Source organism: Schistocerca americana, chromosome 11 (assembly GCF_021461395.2).
Source record: "Schistocerca americana isolate TAMUIC-IGC-003095 chromosome 11, iqSchAmer2.1, whole genome shotgun sequence".
Classification (NCBI taxonomy): domain Eukaryota; kingdom Metazoa; phylum Arthropoda; class Insecta; order Orthoptera; family Acrididae; genus Schistocerca; species Schistocerca americana.
This window is the reverse complement of record NC_060129.1, coordinates 126,098,949-126,116,724: the sequence shown is the minus strand read 5'-3', so window position 1 is coordinate 126,116,724 and position 17,776 is coordinate 126,098,949. Positions and strand designations below refer to the sequence as shown.

At 47.1% G+C, this 17,776-nt stretch overlaps 1 protein-coding gene across 1 annotated transcript in view; it reads left to right on the top strand.

Moving 5' to 3' along the window:
• The first annotated feature begins 6,773 nt into the window (after nucleotides 1-6,773).
• The window catches only part of LOC124553366 (odorant receptor Or2-like), a 122,297-nt gene continuing 111,294 nt past the window's right edge, over nucleotides 6,774-17,776 (top strand). Inside the window, exon 1 of the mRNA XM_047127238.1 lies at nucleotides 6,774-7,240. Coding sequence (XP_046983194.1) covers nucleotides 6,774-7,240 — 467 coding nt within the window. The remainder of the gene's footprint in view (nucleotides 7,241-17,776) is intronic.

The following is a 17,776-nucleotide window of genomic DNA, read 5'->3' as shown; positions in this document are numbered from 1 at the left end:
TCTTCTACCTTGAACGATTTAGGTTTTCTTGTGGCTGTGGTAATCACTCCCAAAAAAGTGATGAAAACATAAGAGTTTGTCACATAAACTAAAAATAAAAATTAAACTTTTCACTCGACGGAAGACTTGAACCTAGGACGCGTTCCATAGCTGCTCTCGCTAACCACAGGACCACGGCGCTCCTTGACTGCCAGCGTCCTTGATGTTGCTTATCTTCGCATGGACTACTCAGTTTGTATATTTTACTAATTTTTTTCATAGTTCCACACAACTTCTTCCTGTTTTCTCGATTGATCTGTGTTCAGTTTTTCAAGGCCTATCCGCTGTGCCAACTTATAACTAAATCTGAGGGGGGTGCGATGGGGAGGTTCCCTTGTTAGAACTACTTAAACCTAACTAACCTAAGGACATCACACACATCCATGCCCGAGGCAGGATTCGAACCTGTGACTGTAGCGGTCATGCGGTTTCAGACTGAAGCGCCTAGAACCGCTCGGCCATTCCACCCGGCCGTCTGTCGAAAGTACCTGTCTTACGCCTCAGGCTTTCAGTTGAGGAACACAAAGCTTGCCAAATTATATGAATGCGCAGTGTCCATTCCTTTGGACAGACGCCGTGCAGTCATTTAATTTGATAAGCCTAGCTGGGCAATGGATAAAGCTTCTTCTTTGTGGATGCACAAATACGTGCGGCCACCTGTGGAAGCTCAGAGTAGTGAACATGGAGGAAGTGGGCAGGAACTGTGGATAGGTGGTGCTCGATGGGAATGTGGATCGGCTGTGAGGCGTCCCCAGGTAGTCTGCGCAGTTGGAGTGACGCTGTGTCCCGGCTGTTGCAGTGGTTAACACACCTGCCCAGTAAGTAGTAGATCCTGGGTTTGCATCCTGGTCCAGTACACAATTTTACTCGTGTTTCGCTAATACAAATTCTGTTGTTGACTTACTTTTCAAAGAGATACTGATGTCGTAGTAATGTACAGAACACGAAAATATCTTTGAGGACACAGTAATATTAACACATATTCAGTATCTTGCAGTCCCAAGGGGGGGAAGGTAGGGGGGGGGGGAAGTTAAAAATTTTAAAGAAACGCAAAGTTCCTTAACTGAAGACCTACAGGGTGTTTCAAAAACGACCGGTGTATTTGAAACGACAATAAAAACTAAACGAGCAGCGATAGAAATACACCGTTTGTTGCAATATGCTTGGGACAACAGTACATTTTCAGGCGGACAAACTTTCGAAATTACAGTAGTTACAATTTTCAACAACAGATGGCGCTGCAAGTGATGTGAAAGATATAGAAGACAACGCAGTCTGTGGGTGCGCCATTCTGTACGTCGTCTTTCTGCTGTAAGCGTGTGCTGTTCACAATGTGCAAGTGTGCTTTAGACAACATGGTTTATTCCTTAGAACAGAGGATTTTTCTGGTGTTGGAATTCCACCGCCTAGAACACAGTGTTGTTGCAACAAGACGAAGTTTTCAACGGTGGTTTAATGTAACCAAAGGACCGAAAAGCGATACAATAAAGGATCTGTTTGAAAAATTTCAACGGACTGGGAACGTGACGGATGAACGTGCTGGAAAGGTAGGGCGACCGCGTATGGCAACCACAGAGGGCAACGCGCAGCTAGTGCAGCAGGTGATCCGACAGCGGCCTCGGGTTTCCGTTCGCCGTGTTGCAGCTGCGGTCCAAATGACGCCAACGTCCACGTATCGTCTCATGCGCCAGAATTTACACCTCTATCCGTACAAAATTCAAACGCGGCAACCCCTCAGCGCCGCTACCATTGCTGCACGAGAGACATTCGCTAATGATATAGTGCACAGGATTGATGACGGCGATATGCACGTGGGCAGCATTTGGTTTACTGACGAAGCTTATTTTTACCTGGACGGCTTCGTCAATAAACAGAACTGGCGCATATGGGGAACCGAAAAGCCCCATGTTGCAGTCCCATCGTCCCTGCATCCTCAAAAAGTGCTGGTCTGGGCCGCCATTTCTTCCAAAGGAATCATTGGCCCACTTTTCAGATCCGAAACGATTACTGCATCACGCTATCTGGACATTCTTCGTGAATTTGTGGCGGTACAAACTGCCTTAGACGACACTGCGAACACCTCGTGGTTTATGCAAGATGGTGCCCGGCCACATCGCACGGCCGACGTCTTTAATTTCCTGAATGAATATTTCGATGATCGTGTGATTGCTTTGGGCTATCCGAAACATACAGGAGGCGGCGTGGATTGGCCTCCCTATTCGCCAGACATGAACCCCTGTGACTTCTTTCTGTGGGGACACTTGAAAGACCAGGTGTACCGCCAGAATCCAGAAACAATTGAACAGCTGAAGCAGTACATCTCATCTGCATATGAAGCCATTCCGCCAGACACGTTGTCAAAGGTTTCGGGTAATTTCATTCAGAGACTACGCCATATTATTGCTACGCATGGTGGATATGTGGAAAATATCGTACTATAGAGTTTACCAGACCGCAGCGCCATCTGTTGTTGAAAATTGTAACTACTGTAATTTCGAAAGTTTTACTGCCTGAAAATGTACTGTTGTCCGTAGCATATTGCAACAAACGGTGTATTTCTATCGCTGCTCGTTTAGTTTTTATTGCCGTTTCAAATATACCGGTCATTTTTGAAACACCTTGTATATGCAGGGTGAAAAGTACTTAAATCGACAAACTCTGGGAGGTTGTAAGGGACATGAAAACAAACATTTTTCCCTAATGTCATTTTTTGCAATGAGGACTATTTAAACCGGTGGAGGCCGGATTACGCTCTTCGGTTGTTAAAGGCCGTATTACACTCTTCAGTTGTAGGCAATTGCTGTCCCCCAGTGTAATAGTGCATTTTCTCTGTTTAGTAATGGATCGATAGACCCAGAGTGAGCATAGTGATTTGGTTGGTGCGTACTATGTAGAGCACCACAATGGACGAGCTGCACAGTGGGTTTGTCAACAACAATATCCTAATCGCCGTATCCCGCATCATATGGCCTTTGCTGCTGTGTAGCAACCTCTGCGTGAGACTGGCTCATTTAGCAGAGTACTTGGACAGGGACGCCGTCGCAAGGTAAGAGCGCTGCAATTTGAGGAAGCTGTCTTGCAGCATGTGGAACGGGATCCTGCAATCTGCACTCGTGCGATTGTGCGTAACATGGGGACGAATCAGTCCTTCGAGAGCAGTTGTTACGTCCATTTCACTTACAGCGTGTCCACAAACTGGAACCAGTTGATTATTCACCCAGAGCACAGTTTCCGCAGTGGTACCTGGAACAGTGTGAAATGCATCCTACATTTCCATCCTCTGTGTTGTTTACCGATGAGGCAACGTTCGGGCGTGATGGAGTCTTCAACATGCACAATTCGCATGTTTGGAGTGAGGATAACCCAAATTGCACAGTTACTAGCGCTCATCAAGTGAGGTTCTTCGTTAATGTGTGGGTCGGTGTTGTTGGGGACTGTTTAATTGGGCCGTATCTGCTACCTAGGCCATCAAATGGCAGGCAATATTGCAATTTTCTAGCCACAGCATTGCCGGAATTGCTGGAAGACGTCCCGCTTCCTACAAGACAACGCATGTGGTTCCAACATGACGGGACACCGGCACGTTTCAGTCGTCGTGTGCGTCGATTCCTGGACCGACGGTTCCCAGAAACGTGGATTGGCAGAGGTGGTCCTGTCCATTATGATTATCCGGGCTGTTATGCCGTGGTCGGTTGATGCATTTTGTCTCAATTCCCAACGTTTCGTCCCCGTCTGCGGGAGACATCTTCAAGGGCGTCTGTAGCTCGATGGAAGTCCAACACCCCCGCTGGCTCGCTACTGACTGCCGCTTAATTCCGTGTCAGCGCGCTCCCGCGCCGCGGCGTGACGTCACGTGTTTTGAAAACGTCAGTGCAATTGGCCGCTGTCCGCTGCCATCACCCAGTAGTGGACGGGTGGTACACATCTTCTTCAACACCGGAATCCATATACCGTCAAATTACCCGGCCTCCTCTTTCGACTGAAATTATTAGAGTGTTTAGCGATTTCGATTGCCTCCCTGTAGAGCCTTTCGTAATATCCGCTTGTGGCCGCTAGTACTTGCGTCTCCTCGAAACGAATATTGTGGTTCCCTGGCTGGAAAGCATGATCCGCAACAGCTGATCGTTCCGTTTCTCCTCTTCTACAATTGCCCTTGTGCTCTTCCAAACGTAGCGAGCCAGTGGCTGTGTTGGACCTTCCATCGAGCTACAGACCCCCTTGAAGATATCTCCCGAAGACGGGAACGAAACGTTGGGAATTGAGACAAAATTTATCAACCTACCACGGCATAACAGCCCGGATAATCATAGTGGACATGACATTTCCGGCCGTGAAAGTCTACATTTTAGTATCCTGTACCATGGCCTGCTCGATCCCCAGATATGTCCCCTCTGGACTTTTTTGTGTGGAGAGAGGTGCGCAACCTTGTTTACGCAACTCCTGTTGCATCAGAAGAGGATCTGGTTGCCTGGATAGTAGCAGCAGCAGGACCAATTCAGGATACTCCTGAGGTTTTTGCCCGTGTCAGACAGAACATGATCCAACGGTGTGACCTTTGTTTAAGTGTCAATGGAGGCATTTTTGAAAATCTACTGTAATTGAAATTGGGTTGTGTCAATGTGTTGTCTCTTGGTCATAAAAAATGGAAAAGTGTTTGTAGGTTCAATTAATTTGCCGCCAGAGAAATCTTCCTCTACTGGTTTAAATACTAGTCATAGGAAAAAATGACATTAGGGAAAAATATTTTTTTTGATGTCCCCTACAACCTCCCAGAGTCTGTCAGTTTAAATACAGGGTGTCCACAATGAGACTCCAACATTTTAATATGCTATATCTTTCTCATTTGAGATGGTGGACCTGTGAATCCTGAAGGGGCAGACAGAGCTACTCAACAAGTTTGTGGTGTGCAAATTTGATACTCCAAGTGGCGGTAGTGGAGCTGCAATCAATTGTTTTAGCAAAATGGAGGATATGAAGGAGCGTGCACAAGTGGTCTAGTGGTATGCAGAGACAAAATCGGCGACCCCCCAGTGCAAAGAAACTTTCTTCGAGTTTACAACAAAGCGCCTCTGTCGTTCAAGACTATAAAGAAGTGGTGTGATGAGTTTTTGGATACTGGGAGTGTTGCGAAAGGGCACGGTGGTGGTAAGCCTGGGATCAGTGAACATCATGTGGAACAAGTCCACAGAAGCCAGTGCAGCAGGCAGCACGAGAACTTCGTATGAAACGTTCAACGGTGCACAAAGTGCTTCATCAGTGATTACGTTTGTACGCATGTAAAGTGCAGGTTGTGCAAGAAATCAAGCCTGATGATCGACCATAGCGAGAAGAATTTGCACATGTCATGTTAGATCGCATTACCACGGACGAGCCATTTTTATCACGCGTGATGTTTACTGACGAGGCAACCTTTCACTCATCAGCGGCTGTCAATCGTCATAATGTGCACATCTGGGGGTCCGAAAATCTACATGCACCTAGGGAACACATGCGCAACAGTCCAAAAGTTAATGTGTGGTGTGGTTTAATGATAAATCGCATTGTTGGGCCGTTTTTCTTTCAGGAGCCGACTGTGGATGGAGCTATCTACCTGGACATGTTGGAACAATTTGCCGTGCCACAGATAACAGACCTGCAGTCAAATGTGATGTTTCAACAGGACGCTGCACCACCCCATTGGGGCCTTCATGTCCGAAAATTTTTAAATGACACATTCCCCCAACAATGGATTGGGCGTGGAGGTCCAATTCCTTGGCCGCCACATTCACCCGACATAGCCCCCCTCAATTTTTTTCTTGTGGGCTTATGTGCAAGATCGGCAGCCAAATGTGATGTTTCAACAGGACGCTGCACCACCCCACTGTGGCCTTGATGTCCGGAAATTTTTAAATGACACATTCCCGCAACAATGGATTGGGCGTGGAGGTCCAATTCCTTGGCCGCCACGTTCGCCCGACATAACCCCCCTCAATTTTTTCTTGTGGGCTTATGTGCAAGATCGGCAGCCAAATGTGATGTTTCAACAGGACGCTGCACCACCCCACTGGGGCCTTGATGTCCGGAAATTTTTAAATGACACATTCCCGCAACAATGGATTGGGCGTGGAGGTCCAATTCCTTGGCCGCCACGTTCGCCCGACATAACCCCCCTCAATTTTTTCTTGTGGGCTTATGTGCAAGATCGGCAGCCAAATGTGATGTTTCAACAGGACGCTGCACCACCCCACTGGGGCCTTGATGTCCGGAAATTTTTAAATGACACATTCCCGCAACAATGGATTGGGCGTGGAGGTCCAATTCCTTGGCCGCCACGTTCGCCCGACATAACCCCCCTCAATTTTTTTGTGGGGTTATGTGAAATATCGGATATACGCTACACCAGTAAAGGACCTGCAAGACTTGAAACAGCGCATAAGAATGGTCGACAAACTCTGTCACACAACAGATGCTCCGCAACACACGGCACGAAATCGATTATAGACTTGATATTCTTCACGCTACCCGTGGCCCCAATGTTCAAGTGTACTGAACCGTCCACCTGTGTATGAAAACTTGATGAGCTGCTGTGTGATTTCCCTGTATTTGTTCGTCAATAAATTGTGTTTCCTGTCAGATTTTATGAGTTCAAATGTTGGAGTCTCCTTGTGGACACCCTGTATATAACGTGCTACTTGCCTAGGTTTGGTGGTAGCTGGTTCCCACAGAGCAGTGCCTTTGCTGTCCAGGTGTCGGTGATGGTGCCGGCGCTGCTGTGGGTGCTGACGCCGGCACTCGTGGACGCCATGTCTGCCCCGGCAGCCAACGGCACGGCAGTGACCAGGGGAACCCCCCTACCCGTGTGGGCACCCTTCGACCTGCAGCGCTCCCCCAACTACGAGCTGGTCTACGCGGTGCAGGCCGTCACCAACGTGGTCATAAACCTGACTGGCCTCTTCCTTGACATCTTCTTCGTCACGCTCATGCTGCACCTCACTGCCGAACTCGACGTCCTCAACCTCAATGTGGCCTCCCTGTGCCCGTCTCCCGTAGCCCCTGCCAACAGTCTAGAAAGCCTGGACGGTGACTCTCTCGCCGAACAGACCTCCACAGACGCCGTCTACACTGCACGGGGAGACTCGTTCCACGTCCGCACAAGCACGTCCAGATCTCACATGTACCGACTCCTCGTGAAGAATATCCAGCATCATCAGATGATAATCATGTAAGCTCACTAAACCCTTTGCTTTAACATTGTACTGTAATGGAATATCTCAAACATTGTGTTGACTTTCAACAGCCACATTCAATTAAGAATTAACTCGCAAACTGCAATTATGGTTCCATGTCAGTTATTGGATATTTCAGAACAAATGCCAGACCAGGACTCGAACCCGAATGTCGCGCTCCTCGTGAGCAGTCGCTCTAACCATTTCGGTAATCCGAGCATACTTCCAAGAGGGGCTCAAATCTTCATTTGGCCTTGCCTCTACACTACTGGCCATTAAAATTGCTACACCACGAAGATGACTTGCTACAGACGCGAAATTTAACCGACAGGAAGAAGATACTGAGATATGCAAATAATAAGCATTTCAGAGCATTCACACAAGGTTGGCGCCGGTGGCGACACGTACAACGTGCTGACATGACGAAAGTTTCCAACCGATTCTCATACACAAACAGCAGTTGACCGGCGTTGCCTGGTGAAACGTTGTTGTGATGCCTCGTGTAAGGAGGAGAAATGCGTACCATCACTTTTCCGACTTTCATAAAGGTCTTATTGTACCCTATCGCGATTGTGGTTTATCGTATCGCGACATTGCTGCTCGCGTTGGTCGAGATCCAATGACTGTTAGCAGAATATGGAATCGGAGGGTTCAGGAGGGTAATACTGAACGCCATGCTGGATCCCGACGGCCTCGTATCACTAGCAGTCGAGATGACAGGCATCTTATCCGCATGACTGTAACGGATCGTGCAGCCACGTCTCGATCCTTGAGGCAACAGATGGGGACGTTTGCAAGACAACAACCATTTACACGAACAGTTCGACGATGTTTCCAGCAGCACGGTCTATCACCTCGGAGACCGTGGCTGCGGTTACCCTTGACGCTGCATCACAGACAGGAGCGCCTGCGATGGTGTACTCGACGACTAACCTCGGTGCACGAATGGCAAAACGTAATTTTTCCGGATGAATCCAGGGTCTGTTTACAGCATCACGATGGTCGCGCCCGTGTTCGGCGACATCGCGGTGAACGCACATTGGAAGCGTGTATTCGTCATCGCTATATTGCCGTATCACCCGGCTTGACGGTATGGGGTGCCATTGGTTACACGTCTCGTTCACCTCTTGTTCGGATTGATGGCACTTTGAACAGTGGACGTTACATTTCAGATGTGTTATGACCCGTGGCTCTACCCTTCATTCGATTGCTGTGAAACCCTACATTTCAGCAGGATAATGCACGACCGCATACCGCAGGTCCTGTACGGGCCTTTCTGGATACAGAAAATGTTCTGGTCAATGGTGGCCGAGCAACTGTCTCGGCACAATACGCCAGTCACTACTCTTGATGAACTGTGGTATCGTGTTGAAGCTGCATGGGCAGCTGTACCTGTACTTGCCATCCAAGCTCTGTTTGATTCAATGCAGCTGTCGTTCGTCTCAGATGCTCCATTACACTCTCCATCCCATAGCAAGGCGGTGACGTGAGAAAAGTTTTGTCGCCCTGCGTGGGTGAGAACACAGGGCAGAGCAGGCACCAGGACTACTGGAGACTAGAGCTGCTCCTGGACACGTGCTCAGATAGCCAAAGTGGTTAAGATGAGCGGTCGGGGCAAGTGGGAAATCTGGATGCGAGTCCTGGTCTGGTACAAATTTTCATTTCTTCTGAAACGCTCTAGAGGTTGATGCGGAATCAAAACAGCAATTTGCGAGTTAATTCCTTTCTTTTGAGTATTAAATTCTTTATTAGAGTTATTATTTTCTTATGAGAGCTGCAATGATAATGCCTAATTCACTTAAGCACACCAGACAAAAAATTAGTGACCCCCAGGTGACATCACCCAATACTCTGCAACACTGCCTATAGCCTTGATAAGGGGGAATGGTGATCGATACTGAATGCACCAGACACTATAAACAACAACTTTTTGTTGCATGCAAGTTTTAACAAAAAAATTAACCAAATACAGTACGTTACCTTTAGGGAGGTGAAATTAGGTTCAGCGTCTGTTGACTCTGTCCTCCATCAACTTATTACAACACACGCGGTTGTCAGTTAATAAAAAACAGCAGAAATAACTGGCACTTCTGTAACTAGTATGGAAAAACATTAATTTATCGCATGTGCATCAAAATTATAATTATTAAGGAAAAACATTAAATTGTCCCATCTCAACCAAAATTATAACTAAGTGGAAATACATTAATTTATCCTATCTGAACCAAAATTAAGGTGTAGCAAGCAAAATACATTGAATATACATTTTTTTCCATGCTCAACCCTTAAAGACAGAGAGGAATGTTCAAGTTCTGACTTACTGTACAGTCAGGGACTTTCCAGCCAAATACCATGTGAGCTGACAACGGCGCAGAGGAGACCCAAACTGCGAATATCTGGCAGCGGTTTCCGCTTACAAATAAGGGAAACGTGCCCAGCAGGGACGAGAGCTATTTTTGATTTAATTTTCGAACTGTATTTCGTGGACGAATAAGCTCACCCAATTTCGTGCAGGTAAATCTCGTTTCATGCGATAGTTACGTTCCGCGGAATAACCACGCATGCTGGATTACCGTAAATCGAGAGTCATTTTGTCTGTAAAATATGGGGTTCGGCTCATCTTTACCCACATATTAAGTTTAAAGTAGCAGAGTTTCTTAGTATTTTTACCACTAATAACCGTTATTGTGTATCTGAAACGAATTTTAATTCAAAATTTAATACACAATTTAACACTGAAACGAATAATATTCTAAAATCATCGTTACAGGTCCAGCCTGGTCTTGTCACAACCCGTTAGTGCAATATGATTTTAAAGGTGGTAGATGAAAAGGAGGGAGCTTTCTTTGCAATTCCTTGCAGCATTTCCTCGGAAAATAAGGGTGAATCGGTCCTTGGCAGCTGTAAATTAAGGTGCCGTTTTTTCTTCAATAGAAATGAACATGTGGCTAGGCTTTCGTTTCCAAAATAAGCTCGTTTCATCAAGGCTGAAAACTTGTTTAGCACTAGAGCCTTTTTTATGTCATAAATCCTTTAAACGTTGATTTACATTCCTCGGTGCCAGCTACCTCTGCCTGCGACCAAACCAGGATGAGCTAGAAAGGTGCTGGATTTTCCTCTTCTTTTGGCAAATCTGCATACAAGCTCGTTGGCGTGAGCTCGAATGGCAGCTCCAGAGAGCGACATATGCTGCTGGCTGCGGTGCTGGATTCAGTGGCTTAGCATTTTTTCTATCGCCCGCAGGCAACATTTGGTCACTCTGCTCACGCTTAAGTCAGTTGAACTGTGAGAAGTTTTTCGAACTGTTTTCTCAGTGGATTTACTAAGTCCCTAGGCAGACTGGATGTCAACAATACCCTCACCCTTCTCATGGCGATCCAAAACTTCTAATTTTGTTTCTATTGAACACGACCTTCGTACACACTTCTTTCAAACGGCTCGGAGCACTATGGGACTCAACATCTGAGGTCATCAGATCCCTAGAACTTAGAACTACTTAAACCTACCTAACCTAAGGAAGGATATAATACACATCCATGCCCTAGGCAGGATTCGAACCTGCGACCGTAGCAGTCGCGCGGTTCCAGACTGAAGCGCCTAGAACCACTCGGCCACCGCGGCCGGCTACACTTCTTTCCCTCATCAGCCATACTCCCTTTCCTTTTACCAGATATTTAGAATGCTGACCGTGTCAAGCGCAACTTCACAGCTGTACTGACCTCAACATACGATTCTCGTCTTGACGGACACAAAAGTGATTCGCAGTCTTCATCAGGTGCGTCTGTAGTATCAGTATCTGTAGTACAGACTGCTGTCTGTAGTATCAGACAGCACCTGAAGAAGGCTGCGAGTCACTCAGTTGAAATATCGTGCAGGAATGACGCGAATAGCCTCGTGGTGACTGGGTATTGGGTGATAGGTTAGTTAGGTTTAAGTAGTTCTAAGTTCTAGGGGACTGATGACCATAGATGTTAAGTCCCATAGTGCTCCGAGCCATTTTAACCATTTCGAAAGACGCGAATTACCGGCAGAAACCCGATTAATCAACATGAGAACGCCTCGCCGCGAAAGCTTGAAAAATGACACCGAAGAAGATGCTCGTTAAGTTGCGCTGATGCATTACTGCTCCCGTGTACTGTTAACAGATGGCGCCACCGCATAAACGCGAAAAAGGGGGTACCCAATCCGCGTATAACAGGATCTGACTGTATCAGCCACGCCCTTAACAGAGCACACTGGTTGTTTTGGGGCCCTGCAGATGGTCTAGGACCACTACCGGAAAGCCATGTCACACTCCATAACTGATGTGAAGTTAATGAAGTCAAGTGACGGGTACGAACCATTGAGTTGTGTGGAATTACTACAATATGGTGGATCGACATGGACATGCGCACAGTGGTAGAAAGACGCTATCGTCCAGAATGAGATTTTCACTCTGCAGCGGAGTGTGCGCTGATATGAAACTTCCTAGCAGGTTAAAACTGTGTGCCGGACAGAGACTTCAGCTGGGAACCTTTGCCTTTCGCGGGCAAGTGCTCTACCAACTGAGCTACCCAAGCACGACTCACTCCCCGTCCTCACAGCTTTACTTCTGCCAGTACCTCGTCTCCTACCAAACTTTACAGAAGCCCTCCTGCGAACCTTGCAGAACCAGCACTGCTGAAAGAAAGGATATTGTGGAGACATGGCTTGGCCACAGCCTGGGGGATGTTTCCAGAATGAGATTTTCACTCTGCAGCGGAGTGTGCGCTGATATGAAACTTCCTAGCAGATTAAAACTGTGTGCCGGACAGAGACTCCAACTGGGGACCTTTGCCTTTCGCGGGCAAGTGCTCTACCAACTGAGCTACCCAAGCACGACTCACTCCCCGTCCGCACAGCTTTACTTCTGCCAGTACCTCGTCTCCTACCAAACTTTACAGAAGCTCTCCTGCGAACCTTGCAGAACTAGCACTCCTGAAAGAAAGGATATTGCAGAGACATGGCTTAGCCACAGCCTTTGGGATGTTTCCAGAATGAGATTTTCACTCTGCAGCGGAGTGTGCGCTGATATGAAACTTCCTAGCACATTAAAACTGTGTGCCGGACAGAGACTCCAACTGGGGACCTTTGCCTTTCGCGGGCAAGTGCTCTACCAACTGAGCTACCCAAGCACGACTCACTCCCCGTCCGCACAGCTTTACTTCTGCCAGTACCTCGTCTCCTACCAAACTTTACAGAAGCTCTCCTGCGAACCTTGCAGAACTAGCACTCCTGAAAGAAAGGATATTGCAGAGACATGGCTTAGCCACAGCCTTTGGGATGTTTCCAGAATGAGATTTTCACTCTGCAGCGGAGTGTGCGCTGATATGAAACTTCCTAGCACATTAAAACTGTGTGCCGGACAGAGACTCCAACTGGGGACCTTTGCCTTTCGCGGGCAAGTGCTCTACCAACTGAGCTACCCAAGCACGACTCACTCCCCGTCCGCACAGCTTTACTTCTGCCAGTACCTCGTCTCCTACCAAACTTTACAGAAGCTCTCCTGCGAACCTTGCAGAACTAGCACTCCTGAAAGAAAGGATATTGCAGAGACATGGCTTAGCCACAGCCTTTGGGATGTTTCCAGAATGAGATTTTCACTCTGCAGCGGAGTGTGCGCTGATATGAAACTTCCTAGCACATTAAAACTGTGTGCCGGACAGAGACTCCAACTGGGGACCTTTGCCTTTCGCGGGCAAGTGCTCTACCAACTGAGCTACCCAAGCACGACTCACTCCCCGTCCGCACAGCTTTACTTCTGCCAGTACCTCGTCTCCTACCAAACTTTACAGAAGCTCTCCTGCGAACCTTGCAGAACTAGCACTCCTGAAAGAAAGGATATTGCAGAGACATGGCTTAGCCACAGCCTTTGGGATGTTTCCAGAATGAGATTTTCACTCTGCAGCGGAGTGTGCGCTGATATGAAACTTCCTAGCACATTAAAACTGTGTGCCGGACAGAGACTCCAACTGGGGACCTTTGCCTTTCGCGGGCAAGTGCTCTACCAACTGAGCTACCCAAGCACGACTCACTCCCCGTCCGCACAGCTTTACTTCTGCCAGTACCTCGTCTCCTACCAAACTTTACAGAAGCTCTCCTGCGAACCTTGCAGAACTAGCACTCCTGAAAGAAAGGATATTGCAGAGACATGGCTTAGCCACAGCCTTTGGGATGTTTCCAGAATGAGATTTTCACTCTGCAGCGGAGTGTGCGCTGATATGAAACTTCCTAGCAGATTAAAACTGTGTGCCGGACAGAGACTCCAACTGGGGACCTTTGCCTTTCGCGGGCAAGTGCTCTACCAACTGAGCTACCCAAGCACGACTCACTCCCCGTCCGCACAGCTTTACTTCTGCCAGTACCTCGTCTCCTACCAAACTTTACAGAAGCTCTCCTGCGAACCTTGCAGAACTAGCACTCCTGAAAGAAAGGATATTGCAGAGACATGGCTTAGCCACAGCCTTTGGGATGTTTCCAGAATGAGATTTTCACTCTGCAGCGGAGTGTGCGCTGATATGAAACTTCCTAGCACATTAAAACTGTGTGCCGGACAGAGACTCCAACTGGGGACCTTTGCCTTTCGCGGGCAAGTGCTCTACCAACTGAGCTACCCAAGCACGACTCACTCCCCGTCCGCACAGCTTTACTTCTGCCAGTACCTCGTCTCCTACCAAACTTTACAGAAGCTCTCCTGCGAACCTTGCAGAACTAGCACTCCTGAAAGAAAGGATATTGCAGAGACATGGCTTAGCCACAGCCTTTGGGATGTTTCCAGAATGAGATTTTCACTCTGCAGCGGAGTGTGCGCTGATATGAAACTTCCTAGCAGATTAAAACTGTGTGCCGGACAGAGACTCCAACTCGGGACCTTTGCCTTTCGCGGGCAAGTGCTCTACCAACTGAGCTACCCAAGCACGACTCACTCCCCGTCCGCACAGCTTTACTTCTCCCAGTACCTCGTCTCCTACCAAACTTTACAGAAGCTCTCCTGCGAACGTTGCAGAACTAGCACTCCTGAAAGAAAGGATATTGCGGAGACATGGCTTAGCCACAGCCTGGGGGATGTTTCCAGAATGAGATTTTCACTCCGCAGCGGAGTGTGCGCTGATATGAAACTTGCTGGCAGGTTAAAACTGTGTGCCCGACCGAGGCTCGAACTCGGGAGGTAGGAGACGAGGTACCGGCAGAAGTAAAGTTGTGAGTACCGGGCGTGAGTCGTGCTTGGGTAGCTGAGTTGGTGGAGCACTTGCCCGCGAAAGGCAAAGGTCCCGAGTTCGAGTCTCGGTCCGGCACACAGTTTTAATCTGCCAGGAAGTTTCAGGAGCTATTGTGTCAGGACGTGCCTGTTACATCGTGACGTTGTTGCCTGATCAACGCGGACTGACCAACTGGTCTAAAGGAAATTAGGTACTGTTTGTTGCTCTGTAACACGACACCAAAGAGGCAATTTTCAGTTGCAGTTGCTAGTGGACGCAGGACTAAAGAAAAGCGAAGACACGTTCGTAGGATTTATCGACATGTAATGTAAATGTAAAATGGTGCAAGATGTTCGAAATTTTGAGAAAAATAGGTGTAAGCTATAGGGAGAGACGGGTAATACACAATATGTGCAAGAGCCAAGAGAGAATAATAAGAGTGGACAACCAAGAACGATGTGCTCGGCTTAAAAAGGGTGTAAGACAGGGATGCGGTCCTTCGCCACTACTGTTCAATCTGTGTATCCAAGAAGCAATGATGGAAATAAAAGAAAGGGTGAGGAGTGGAATCAAAATTCAGAGTGAAACGATATCAATGATACGATTCGATTATGACACTGCTATCCTGAGTGAAAGTGAAGAAGAATTACATTACCTGCCGAATGGAATGAACTGTCTGATGAGTACAGAATTTGGATTGATGGAAAATCGAAGAAAGACGAAAGTAATGAGAACGGCGGGAAACTTAACATCAGGATTGATGGTCACAAAGTAGATGAAGTTAAGGAATTCTGCTACCTAGGCAGTAAAATAACCAATGACGGACGGAGCAAGGAGGACATCAAAAGCAGACTAACACGAGCAAGAAGGCCATTCCTGGCCAAGAGAAGTCTATTTGTATCAAACATATGCCTAAATTTGAGGAAGAAATTTGAGGGAATGTACGTTTGGAGCACAGCTTTGTGTGGCAGTGAAACGTGGATTGTGGGAAAAGCGGAGTAGTAAAGAATTGAAGCATTTGAGATGTGGTGCTACAGACCAATGAAGAAAATTAGATTGACTGATAAGCTGAGGAATGAGGAGGTTGTGTGAAGTCAGAGAGGATAAGAATATGTGGAAAACACAGACAAGGAGAAGTGACAGGATGATAGGGAATCTGTTAAGGCATCATGGAATTACTTCCATGGTATTAGAGAGAGCTTTAGAGGGCAACAACTATACAGGAAGGCATAAACTGGGATACATCCAGTAAATAATTGAGGATGTACGTTGCAAGTGCTACTCTAAGATGAAGATGTTGACAGAGGAGAGAAATTTGTGGCGGCCCACATAAAACCAGTCAGAAAACTCATGACAAAAAATAAATAAATAAACTGCGTAAGAAAGAACAGTGGTCATACAAAGACCTTAGCCCACAAAGACGAGTGTCGTGTTTTGTCAATGATGATCAGTTTCAAACCCAACAGGAATTACTTATGTCAGTAAATGCGGGTCCACCTCAACCGATTTCCAAGCGAACACTGTGCCGATTATTAGCGTCAAAAAAACAATAGTGCAGCATTCATAGGCCACACTCGTTATCCCTTGTTGTATTCCGCTCTGTCCAGAGTAAACGCTTACTCACAGACAGAGGTGAATGGTAGTGAACACTGGCGAATTGTCTCTCATCCTCAGACACTTCCATTCGCCACGGTGGTAACCAGGCGTAAGAAGCTCACATTGGTCACTTTGAAGCACTGTAGAGGATGTACGAGGGGCCTTCAGTAAATATTGCAAGACTTTTTTTCTGAAAGCACTTTGGATTTGTTCAGGATTTCTATAAACCATATCATTCCCGACTCTTTTGGATACGAAAACCTATTTTTCAACCTAATCTCCGTTAAATGCGACGGCCTTTCATCACCTTGCTGGGATGTCCTGCATGGCCGCTTGCTACCACCCCACCAGTCGACGCCAGAGGAAACGTCGTGCTGCATCAGTAATCACCCTGTCATCCACATACCACTTCATTCCTGTAGAGTCACTCCTTCACTAGCCGGCCGTTGTGACCGAGTGGTTCTAGGCGCTTCAGTCCGGAACCACGCTGCTGCTACGGTTGCAGGTTGGAATCCTGTCTCGAGCATGGATATGTGTGATATCCTTAGTTAGGTTTAAGTAGGTCTAAGTCTAGGGGACTGATGACCTCAGATGTGAGGTCCTGTAGTGCTCAGAGCCATTTGAACCATTTTTTTGAATCCTTCACTGCGCCAAACAGTTGGAAGTTGGAAGGTGTGGGATCCAGGCTGTAGGGAAAAAACAGTCCAATGAAGTTATGTGAGCTCCACCAGAGTATGCAGATTTGTGTGAGACTTTGCGTTGACATGGAGAATGAAAAGTTCGTTTGCATTATTGGGGCATCGTTTCTTGTGTTTCTTTAGTGTAGTGCAATACACTTCAATGTTGATCTTGCACCATAAGGGTTGCTATCCTGAGTGAAAGTGAAGAAGAATTAAATGATCTGCTGAACGGAATGAACAGTCTAATGAGTACACGGTATGGTTTGAGAGTAAATCGGAGAAAGACGAAGGTAATGAGAAGTAGTAGAAATGAGAACAGCGAGAAACTTAACATCAGGATTGATGGTCACGAAGTCAATGAAGTTAAGGAATTCTGCTACGTAGACAGTAAAGTAACCAATGACGGACGGAGCAAGGAGGACATCAAAAGCAGACTCGCTATGGCAAAAAAGGCATTTCTGGCCAAGAGAAGTCTACTAATATCAAATACTGGCCTTAATTTGAGGAAGAAATTTCTGAGGATGTACGTCTGGAGTACAGCATTGTATGGTAGTGAAACATGGACTGTGGGAAAACCGGAACAGAAGAGAATCGAAGCATTTGAGATGTGGTGCTATAGACGAATGTTGAAAATTAGGTGGACTGATAAGGTAAGGAATGAGGAGGTTCTACGCAGAATCGGAGAGGAAAGGAATATGTGGAAAACACTGATAAGGAGAAGGGACAGGATGATAGGACATCTGCTAAGACATGAGGGAATGACTTCCATGGTACTAGAGGGAGCTGTAGAGGGCAAAAACTGTAGAGGAAGACAGAGATTGGAATACGTGAAGCAAATAATTGAGGACGTAGTTTGCAAGTGCTACTCTGAGCTGAAGAGGTTAGCACAGGAAAGGAATTCGTGGCGGGCCGCATCAAACCAGTCAGTAGACTGATGACCAAACAGAATCGCCCAGATGGCTGTCGCAATGAATTTACCAGCTCAGGGTGCAGCTTTGAACTTTTTCCTTGGGGAAGAGGCTGTGTGGCACCACTCCAA